Here is an 11,778-nt window from a genome sequence, read left to right on the forward strand (position 1 = left end):
CTGCTGAGCAGTTTAATATTGTCACAGTTGTAATTTCAGGAAAGACCATGAAAGGTTCTCAAATGGAAGGAACAAACCAAAGCGCACAAGTCACTGCATTTAGCAGTTGGTCGTTGCATGTAAGCAGTGACAGGAAATTTGACAAGAAGAATCAGGCAGGCAGGATATTAAGAGAAAGAATCAGAACTCCACAATTTCGTAGTCACTCAATTTAAACCTCTCCTCTAGATCTAACCTTTGTCTTTTCCCCAGGATAGGCCTGAAACTTCTCAATTTGCCTCAAGTTTTAAGCGGAGGGCTGCTGGTTAAGTTATTTACGCTGACTGAACTTCCAGTTTTGTAGTAACTAATACTGCATCTGTGTGATTTTGTTTCTCACTGTCTTTTTCTTGCCAAGTGGTTATTAGGAAAAAAATCGTGGCTTATAATTCCTGAATTTAAACCAAAAACAAACAAATAAACAAAACTGTTCTACAGTCGCAGAAACAAATGTAATCATCAGACTTTCAGTAGACTCTATTTCCAGAAAAGTCCTTGCGATAGTGGTTACTTCCCTTAGCTGCAGTATGATACAGGGAAATCTAATTCTCTCCCCTATTACAGAACAGACTTAGGAGTTGGGTTTGGGTGAGTTTTTGAATGTTTGGGAGTGAAAATTGAAAACTCTTACATCAAGAGCTAAAAAGAATATGTGGAAGTCTCAATCACAATTTTACAAAGATACTACTCCTACCTCAGGGCGTCTTTTCACCATAAAAGATGGGGGGCTAGAGGGGGGCTGTTCCAGGAAAGCGTAACAAGTGTGCTTGCTTTGCTTTTAACCTCTTCCTTCACCATTAGCAGCAGGGTGCGTTGAGGTTCATGGATTCAGTACAGCAATCTTAGCCCAGCCAAAGGAGAGAGAGAGATACAGTTCTTTGAATCATCCTGCCTTTACTTCAGGTCTTTGTTCTGAATACCAAATATTTTTCAAAGTAGTTCCACAGAAAATTTCTTCCAGCACAGATAAAACAATATATATTACCTTACTCTGAACTGGGAAACAACAAGCTGACTTAACTAATGATTTCCCAAAGTATTTAGTGCAAGGTAGATACTTGTTATGGATATATTTAACTAAATTGGTCAGGCTCTAAGCAACTAAGAAATAGTTATTTCATAAATGGAAAGTCCAAAGCAGCTGGGGGCTACATTACTGGCTGTGCTTTTAATGACAACCTGTGGGGGGAAAAAAAACTTAAAAAGAGCAATGACACCTAAAAAGTCAACAGCCCAATTCCGTAGAAGACAAATATTTTATTACCAAAGGAGTTATAATATCAAAGTAAGAAACCACAAAAGAGGTACAAACAACTATAAAAATACTTCTATTTATCCAAAATTAAATATGAACACTTTATTAGTTAAATGCCAATATATTATTCTCTGAAAATATTCACACATTTTAAGTCATATTTGTCTAACATGTTGAACACTTTATATAAAATAATTGCATATAAGAAATCACCATCTGAAGGTAAGAACTTCTAGCTCCTCCTGTAGCTAACTCTAGGATAACCACATACATAAGGCTAGCGCTCTTTCCAGTCAGCTCAACAAACTTACATTCAGGCATCTCCTTTTTGCCTTCCACAGGACTCACTGTCTTGCCTCTACTTCAGCCAGTAGAAGTGTGCTACATCTCTCAAAAATCAGTACTTGTCCTAAGTTTTTCAGAAGGTTAACCTTTTCCCTGTTTTTCCAAACCTAAATCAGTTTGCAGACGCATTAGATACCCACGCTGAAAATATCGTTGCATCAGTGGAACAGACCCAAGGTAAACTGTTCCTTTTGGTTCACTATGTGCTTTATATCGACAGAAACCAGCTACTTTTCCGGCCTGTTTTCTTCACTTGCAGCTTCTAAGATGGTTTTATAAATTGCAATAGATGTGTAAATCGATTGCTTTCATATGACAGTATTATAAAGTTATTCAAAGGATCAGAAAATTCAAAGTAGTTTCCAGAGCACGAAGGTGGGACACAGCCTTCTGCAGAGTTCTTTGTTTCAACACTGGTCTTTTATTTCCACTTCATGGACTTCAGCAGCTTGGTTTAGCCGTTTCTGTTTATTCCGTCTCCAGGAACAATGTACAGTAGCTCTCCATAAGAATTCTGGCATAAAATGTTCATATAAGCGAGCAGAGTTACTTGAAGGATGCATATAAAATGCAAAGATACCAAGTAATGCCACTTCAAAAGAAAAAGCAGGATTCACCTGCAGTCACCTGGAAATTGTTTTTTCAAATTTATTCCAGCAGGATCGAAGGGTAGATATATTTTCTTTCAGTTCACAGAATTCTTGGTTACATTTTTTTTTGGACTGTTCACCGTTTGGACTGTTCACTGTTTCTGTATCTTCTTTATTATGTGTATTTAGCTGCATGCAAACCTGGAAAAGAATAGTTTATATCGTTAACTGAGAAGCACTTATTCTTTTCATAGAGACATCTTTTAAAACAAACTAATTCCATTACACTTCAATAAACAGAGGTACCTTACACAGTAATGAACCCAGAAAACTGGGCAACTCACAAAATGTGCCATGGAGGTGCAGAGCGTGAGTCACTCTGATGTTCTCACTCTGAGCACAGCCCTGCTGCTGCTGGACTGCAGGAACGCAACTTTAAGACACAGCAAATATGGGCAGCTGAAACCATCATGTGCAACTGGAAACATCCACGTCCTCTGTCAGTAGTTTAAAATTTATCCTCCACTATTTGAAGGACTGGAAAAATAAAGCCACTTAAGTTGTGAGCCACACTTCAAAAGATAGGACTCCCTGTGTGGTACCTTGAGACTGGTGGAACAAGAGACACCTGTTCCCAGGGGTTGGAGGTGTGGCCTCATGTTCAGGAACTCACCCAGAGACAAGAAGACTGATTCTTGTCCATATTCAATGACTGTTCACGATTTTTTTGGTAATAACTTTAATTCATCTTTAACTAAAACGAGGCATCCACAAAATGAGGAGTTTCCAGGGTGACACTTTGGCTTCTATGAATTAATTGGGGTATCTTTTATGGTAAGGCAAATGTTGCATTCAGCACAGGTGGCTAAGCAAAATACAGACACCGTTACTTTCAACATCTGGTCCTAGACTGCAAGAGTATGGTTTCTCCATTTCAAGGAGAAAAAGAATGAGTTAAACACAGCCTTCAACTATTTAAGCCAAACATAAAGAATTAGATCATTTGGTGCCTGTGGGAAGGCATTTTGACATTGGTCAATATTGTGTTTTCAGTAGGTAAACATGAGCTACACTTAAAAGAATGCTCTTCCTTTGTTACGGTAGTCTGTAGATCATTGGGCTAGATTTGAGTGACACATCAAAGAGGAGTTTCTGCCATTGACTGAAAAGCCAAGTATTTTCGTATCCAACTGTTCTTGCTGAGTATGAGACATTGGGCTTAAAATAAAATTTAAAGGGATTATGGAAAGAAGAGTAACTCCTACTAATTGTTGAAACAAACCAAATTAAATGTTAATCTTAGGGTAGAACCAGAGTAAGAAGTAACAACTATGATTTTATATGCTAGAGAAGATAAAGGCCTTCTTTGCACAAGTGTGCTCTTTGTCTTTTACTGGACAATTAACCCAGGTATTTCAGGAGTGAAGTGGAGCTTGTATCTTCGCTATAGACTTCCAGATCATTGTCTTACTTAGGCTTTGCACTGGGCAAAATGTCTATTACAAGTCATGTGCTATACGAAGCAAAATTTGTTGTGTGTATAATATGTGCATGATAGTTGTACCTTCAAGAGGTGGAGATTATAGTCTGTGTTAAAAAGCTCTAAGGAATAAGTGACATACTTTGAATAAACTGTAGATCATCACTACCACTCACCTTTTCTTTTTTGTGTCTTTCGCATTTGCACTGTAGAACCTGCAATGTCCCACACGAGACGAATGCTGCTTTCCACCTAAAATCCTTGCTGATTTTTTGCTTATGAAAGAATCTGAGCATGTTGCATGCCATACTCTGTAGTGATTCTATTTCCTGTAAGGAAAAAGAGAGCAGGAAAAGTATGTCCTAAAAAGTCTGTGCACTGTTCTCTATAAGGTTGGTTTGTCCTTAAAAAAAGTCTCCATCAGATACCATTAGTTTCTCTTGCTTTCGTAGTGCCAATCGTTTCCAGTAAGACACGTGACTAACCTGACCTACCTGCCATCTCTTCAAAATTCTAAAGTATCAAATTGTAGTAGTAATAATAATAGCATAAGGACATTAGGGAGAAATCATAGCTGTAATTAATCAGCTTATGCACTTAGGAAAACAGCGAATGAACCCTGAGTCCATACTTTATCAAGTCATGATAAGATTTTGCAGCCGAAGCTGACAATTGTGCTTTCTATCATTTGAGACCTGTCCAAACTATTACTTCTAAAGCTCCCAAATCTGAAGTGAAAAGCTTAGTTAACATTGTTTTCCGTAGAAATTTTTGTTTACTTCCATTGGCAAAATAAATTAAGTTTTCTGTATGATTTTGGATAAAAAATATAAAATCATTGTTATAAAATTAACCCCCCGCACATTTCTTGTAAATGGAATTGCTTAATATTTTAATTTTGAAAATACCAATTTACTTGGCTAATTGTGTGATACCAAAAAAGGAACAATACTGAGTAATATGATTTGACTATTAAAAGGTAATATTACTCTCTATCACATTATGTAATTCAGAGACTGGATGATACAAAGAACCTATCTGAGTTTATACTAATTTTACCTGAGTATCATTGCAGAAAAACACTTTGCTGTTTTCATGTCTTTTATTCCTGCAGCACCTGTCACGATACTCTGCAGACATATTTACCTGTAAAAATCATATGTGTTTAAACATGGAAGTACTTTTTAGTTGTGCACCAAGTTTCTCACTAACAGCTAGCAATGTCAACACTAAATTGTTCTGTAGCATCTCCCCAGATGTAGCAAGGTCAGTGTACATACAATTCTGAGCTGTTCCTTGGCAAGCAAACAAAGAAACAGCTGAAATTTCAAGAGGTATTCATGGAATCACACAGAATCACAGAATGGTTGCAATGGGAAGGGACCTCTAGGGGTCATCTTGTCCACCCACCCTGCTCAAGCAGGGACACCCAGAGTGGGATGCCAGGACCATGTCCAGGTGGCTTTTGGGTGTCTCCAAGGATGAAGACCCCCACAACCTCCCTGGGAAACATGTGCCAGTGCTCTGTCACCCTCACAGGGAAAAACTGTTTCCTGATGTTCAGAAGGAACCTCCTTGTGCCCACTGCCTCCGGTTCTGTCACTGGGCACCACTAGAAAGAGCCTGGCTCTGTTCTCTCTGCACCCTCCCTTCAGGTATTTTTACACATTGATGAGATCCCGTCAAGCCTTCTCTACTCCAGGTTGAACAGTCCCAGCTCTCTCAGCCTTTCTTTATCGGACAGATGCTCCAGTGCTTCAGTCATCAATGTGGCCCTTTGCTGGACTCTCTCCCAGTAGCTCTATATTTCTCTTGTACTGGGGTGCCAGAACTGGGCACAAAATTAGCCATTTTAAACTTTCATGTTGTATTGAATTTCTTGGTTCTTCGGCATTTCAAAACATACAGGAATATTTAAACCTTACACAGACATCAAATACAGTGTCCGTGTTTGTCTCAATTATAGCGGACAGACGCGCGAATGTTTGCCTTAAACATTTCTTGGACGAAAACAAGACCAGTTTCTGGTTCTGGGTTGCAAACTGGTAAGTGCCAAATGGAATGTGGTAGAGGGATCTGATAAGGCTAAGTGGGAAACAGATGCCTCAAACAGCCTCGGCCTGAATATGTATGAGGGAAGGAGTCTGTGAAGGCAGGATGGCCTTGTGGCAGAGCTCCCAAGGAGACAGGGCAATGGCACATGCTAATGAGGATTACCGTAAACAGTGAAGTGCCTTGATCCTCTCCCTGGCATATTGCACATCCGCATGTAGAAAAGTGCATAAACTGAAGTGAGATAAAGCAAAAGGTTAGGCAGGAGACAGAGAAACATGTAGACAGAGATGAAGACAACAAGAAGTGCAGGAGAAGAAGAAGTAAAGATGATGGCATCCTTGAATCCTCATCGGTGGGACAAACGCAGGAACCCGAACTGGTGATCGCTGTCTCTTTTCCTCCTTCTCTCTCTGTCCTCCCCTCTCCCTCTCCCTCCCCCTTCTCCTCTCCCTCTCTCCCCCCCTCCTTCCCCTTTCTCACTAAGTAATGTGAAGCCTATCATGCTGCTTGCTTAGTTTATACTTGGTTTCTTTCTTGTAATCATTAAGTGTAATACTGCCTGTTATAAAGTCCTTTTTCCTTGTTAGCATTACATAACATGCAGCTTGCTGTAAGTTCTTGTATACCTAGTCTTTTCCTGGTTATCATTGTCATATTATATTGCCTGCCCTAATGGGTCTTGTAACTTAACCTATTTTTGTGAGTCTGATCTATACATTGTCAGAAATTAATGAATATTTGTGTATGTACTTTGCAACTTGTCTCACCATTGTCCACTCTGCTGGGGAATTACGAATCTTAGTACCCCTCTCCTGGGTGGGATGTGGCACTCAATAAATACATGCCCCAGGCATCTAAACAGATTGTAGCACTCACTTTATGTGCTAACAGAAGATGTCCTAAGCAATATCACTTGCTCCCTTTGCACGACCATAATCTTTTATCAGTGGTTTATCCTCTGGGTTTTGAGGTTTTTTTTCTTCTCCTTTCATGCTTGTGACAACTAAACTCAAAATTCCTTCACTTTCTTCTTCAGCCTGTATCCAGATAATATAACCAGGAGTGCTTTTAAAAAGGCAGCTCATAATAATGTTAGATCTCCTCATTAGGCATGCATATGAACACATTAGACAACTTGCAGTTCTGCAGATTTTTTTGTACTCTGCCTGTATTTCATAAGTTCACCCAAGATGAATAGAATTTCATCCAGGAAGTATTTTCAAAACCAAGAGTTTAGGGAGTCAAATATTCACTGACACAAAACAACAACAACAACAAAAAGCCAACAACAACAGCACGGACGTTTGGAAGACAATGGACATATCTGTTTGTATCACAACTGAATGAAATTTTGCTGCAGTAACACAGCACCAACATTTATAAACAAACAAATAAATCATCGCTGTAAAGCCTATGTATCTGTGGTTTCATTTGCTAACTTCTACGGGGTTTACCCATTCTCACCAACTTCCTCAGATCATCTTTAGCATAACATCCAATAACCATTTCTGAAGGCAGTTTATTGGCTGTGACTAAAGCAACCTAAGGGAAACCGTGCTCTCAGAAAAGGTATTGGTGAAAATCAAATTAACATATGGAAGGCTGGTACATAACTCGCTAGTCACCTCTCCATGACTGCTTCCAAACATCAGGCTCAGAGACTGAAAGTTTTTGACTTTGGCTCTGCAATTGCAAAAAAGAGCCTAGAGGGCAATTGCAATCTGTCAAACAGCACTGTCCATAACATTTGCCATTAAGTTATAGTGACAAGACTATACACTGGTTTTACATAGAAGACAAATCTTTTTTAAATGGGAAAAAAATAAAGACAGGAAAACAAAGGAATTTGCGCAATAGTTGCTTTGTGCATGCCTATTCTAGGAAGTAAAAGCTTCAGAGCTGAGGACATTAGCTTTCACAAACACTTGTCTTTGTCAGAAGGACAACGACAAACTGAAGGGGCTACTTATCAGTTCTAATATGGCCATGAATATCTTCCACAGCTTTGATGCCTCGTTTAGGATAAGGTCATTTATCTAGGGAAAAGTACCTTTCTCTCTCATAATCTCAACAAAACGCAACATGATCAGAATACTTTTGAAGGTTAAATGATTAGTCCCTAATCCTAAAGGTATTTTGTTTCCAGATGAGGGCTGATGTGTCGTGGTAGAGAAAGGCTTGAAACCATTGGGATAATGCTCTGAAAAATGGTGGTGGATGCTACATGTGAAGAAATACAATGGTTCCCAAATTCACCTATGGAAGAGCACTGCGTATCACTTGTATTTCATGCAAGTAGGTCTTGATTTAAGACTGCAACAGCATGGTGAGTTCTCAACTCATGGCAAACTGTCAGAAAAAATCCATTTCCATAGAAATGCCTTTGCTACTCCAACTATGGAAAGTGCTTTCTCCCATGAAAGTGTTCTTGACAGATTAATTTAATTGTTAATAATTCATGATGAAAGTTGGAAGGTTAGTTTTTGGGCATGGAACGGTAAATTGTTATGATACTGTTTGGCAAAGCTGTAATAATTCTGTCTCATAAGGCCATAATGGAGGAGATTTACAAAAGTTCAGTTTATGAAAGTGCTGCCACCTAGAAATACAGATTCTTTGTTGGCTGAACAAGATATATTAATGAGTAAAATACAAAGGAACTTTGTATGAATTTTGTGCCTCTGTGCATTTGTATTCAATGGACAACATAAAACTGCAGTCAAGAAGCCTACAATTACGAGAACAAATTACAGGTTGTGTAATGCTTTTTTTATCTTGATAAGAAGATATAAACAGAAGTAGTAATGAAATTACTGCAGAAAATAGTACTTTTTAATGTAATATATTATACCATTTAGGGCCAAATGGTACCTGTGTCTAACTACATGTTGCACAGGCACAAATACCATTATCACAACATTTGTGCATGCAAACAGACAGCATCCACAGCTTTCAGAGATTTTAAAGGGGCTGAACTGTCACATCCCTTCAAATAAAGCCACCATTCCAGGATACTGTGCGATTTTAAGTCTTTTATTTCATGTTAACATTAGAGCTTTTTATTATTATTACTTGGTATCATCTAAAAATAATCAACACATTAGGAAAGCCCAAGAGCTATTACCTACCAGCTCATCGATGTCATGGCTTAGTATATTCTCATACTTCATGCGGATTTCAGTTGTTTTATTTCCCATTGCACAAGCAGATGAATTCACTGGAGGCAGAACAAGGAGCAGTGGCAGTACCCAAAAGATAGATCTAAAAAAGGCTGGATTACAACAAGAGCAGTTAAGTGCATATTAAATGCCATAGAGCATATGCTGTATTAACAAATACATTCTGTCATCTCCTAAAATAGTTTAAAAGGGATCTTTGCACAACCAAATGACTTGCACCTTGACAGAAAGACTCAGCTCCAGATTGAGAACTTATTTGGGTGTCTAAACTTCCCAAGGATGATTTAGCCAGCATGGTTAAGAGCTTAACAGCTATTGAGCTGACCAGCTGCTTGGTGTCTACTTGGGCTGAATTCATCTCCAGGCTTCATGGCAAGCATTGATGAGGTTGCTCCATTGACCATAACTGGACCATAACCACCTTCTACTTACGTAGGCAAGCTCTATACAGTTATAGACATTCAAGTATCTTGATCTGCAGCTGCATCTCATCCTAATTGTCCATTTTTCATATAACAAATTCTACAAATGCCTATGAACACATCTATTCATCAAAAGTGTGTTTATATACATTTCTGGGCTGACCAAATGTACAAACCCATACTTGTGCCCATAACATGAGATAAGGTGGCAACACACCCTTCTCTGCAAGATTTTTGCAGTCTCCTGGAGCAAATCTCACTGCCCCTCCCTTTGTTTCTCCCTTCAATGGACCATCTTGCTTTGTCTGACCCCTGGTCTGCTGTCTTTGCACGACATCCAGGAAAATAGGAGTTCTGTGAGGACAGGCAGAGAGAAAAGACGAAAATATCAGACAAGCCTGAAGGGACTGACAGGGTAACTGGAGGCTGCAGGTGACTGGCCTGATGCTGGGAATGAGGGAGACTGGGTACAGGATATTGAGATTAGGAAGCTCATAATTGAACTGTACAGCTGGTCTGGCTAGGGTGATGCTCAAATGGCAGGTCTTGGTAAAAAACAGAGCTAGAAATTTAGGTTGGAGGATTAGCAAAGATGACAGCAGATTGCTAAACTAGTATGAGCTGTTCCTATCCATCTCTGCCACTCAGTAAGAACACCAACCTCACACAGAGTAATAGGCTTGCAGCCAGGAAAGGCAGAAGGGATGCCCTGACCCCAGCTGCTACTTTCCTTCCTCTTCAGCAAGGACAGGAGCATTGGGTATTGCTGATCCAGCACTCAAGAGATTGGCATCTCTGGACTTGGGCGTCACTAATGAACAACAGCCTCAGAGAGAAATCTTAACTAAGACAATGAACCTTGACCATAATCTTTACTGAGTCATCCAGCCTTCGTGATGCAAGAACCAGAGTCATACCGTGCACTCATCTGCCATTCAGAGGAACAGGATCCCTCACAGCCCATCCCAGCTGGCTCCTGCCAAACACTGCTGCTTCAAAGCGGAATGCATACCACTTTTCCTGACTACTAACATCAATTTTTTTCCTTCTGATAAATTACTTGCAAATACAGTCTGATGCACACTCCTGTTGTAGAAACAGGGCTGGAAAATTTTTACATGCACAAGCTGAATTTTAAAGTTCCTCTTGTGGCAAGCTGCCTGACAAATTTTAATGGGAAACTTAACAGCCTGACAACCGAACTGTCTAACCTTTCCATATAGTGATCAACTGAGGTCTCTTAATGTCGCAAAAATCTAGCCTGAAGAGCTAAATGGATCCTGCATGCAGTAAATATAAAAAATATGCAAGGTGAACCTATTAAAATCTTCATGCTTCAAGTGGACACTTGACTTCCACAAAGCTTTACTTTTGCAAATCTCTACACTAACTGTATCTGCGCCATTCAAGTTATCAGTCTGCAGATCTGGGAATTAGTATTTTAGAAGTTGTTTACCAAAACAATTGCCAGAACTTAATTACAGGACAACACTTTCTCAATATACCGTTGCACCTCTTGATTCTAGTGCAAAAACAAGAACTGCAATGCTTGTTTCCAAATAACAGTGATACAAGCAACTTGCATATGCTGCTTCAAAAACATGCTTCAAAAGACACCAATAACAGTCTTTTAAGTTCAAATCATAGAGTCATAGAATGGCCTAGGCTGGAAGGGACCTGAGAGATCATCTAATCCAACCTCCCTGTCATGGGCAGGGACGCCTCTCAAAATCAGTTCAACAGACTCCATCATTCAAAACTTGGTTTGTTTAGCAACAAACGGAGATAACAGGTGAAAACTGCAGTGCCACTGCTTTTATTTTTACTTTCTCTGTACTGCACAGATTGTGATTTTTTTTTAAGTGAGGAAATTACAGAATCAAAGCAGACAATTCTGAAAGAGATGTTGCACACTCATGAAGCCCCCTGACCCACTGCAGGATTGCGATGAAACTTGTTCAGGAGTTCCTAAATGAGTCCTCTGGAACCCACTAGACAAAGAGTCATAAAAAGTTCCAGTTTCAGACTGAAAACTGAATTTTCTTAAAGTTAGGTAACTTCAGAAGAAGCGGAATTGACAGCGCTCCATGTACCCAGCATTTCAAAAGAAAGGGAGTGTGTATTACTGGTAAATACTCCCATCCTTTCAGTAGCACAGAACCACATGGAATGTTAGGGGTTGGAAGGGACCTTGAAAGATCATCTAGTACAGTAAACTCCCCAAAGCTCCGAAGTGGTATCTGGAAAGCCCCAAAAAAATTCTCTGAGAGAAGCCGGGAAGAGTTAGCATTCCGGTATTTCCAAACGTTAAAAAACCCCTCCTGAGTTTGGTTGGTGGTTTTTGGTTTTTGTTGAATTAAAAAACCCTTCCTTGTGCATGCCGCCTGGAAGTGCCCTGTGCCTCAGGCGCCTT

At 39.6% G+C, this 11,778-nt stretch overlaps 1 protein-coding gene across 1 annotated transcript; it reads right to left on the reverse strand.

Moving 5' to 3' along the window:
- Positions 1 to 2,262: 2,262 nt before the first annotated feature.
- LOC104276956 (interleukin-7-like) lies at positions 2,263 to 9,347 on the reverse strand. The gene is made up of 5 exons (XM_009873443.1): positions 9,269 to 9,347; positions 8,893 to 9,035; positions 4,769 to 4,855; positions 3,886 to 4,038; positions 2,263 to 2,430 (listed from the first exon to the last, which is right to left on the reverse strand). The coding sequence occupies exons 1-5, from the start codon at positions 9,345 to 9,347 to the stop codon at positions 2,263 to 2,265; spliced, it is 630 nt and encodes a 209-aa protein (XP_009871745.1).
- Positions 9,348 to 11,778: the final 2,431 nt, after the last annotated feature.

Source organism: Apaloderma vittatum, unplaced genomic scaffold (genome assembly GCF_000703405.1).
Source record: "Apaloderma vittatum isolate BGI_N311 unplaced genomic scaffold, ASM70340v1 scaffold14667, whole genome shotgun sequence".
Taxonomy (NCBI): Eukaryota; Metazoa; Chordata; class Aves; order Trogoniformes; family Trogonidae; genus Apaloderma; species Apaloderma vittatum.

Coding starts and splice junctions, on each gene's coding strand:
- LOC104276956 (XM_009873443.1), bottom strand. CDS start 9,347: ATGGTCAATGGAGCAACCTCATCAATGCTTGCCATGAAGCCTGGAGAT. Junction 9,036..9,268: donor AAGTAGACACCAAGCAGCTG/GTCAGCTCAATA, acceptor GTTGTAATCCAG/CCTTTTTTAGATCTATCTTT. Junction 4,039..4,768: donor TTTTCTGCAATGATACTCAG/GTAAAATTAGTA, acceptor TTTTCCTTACAG/GAAATAGAATCACTACAGAG.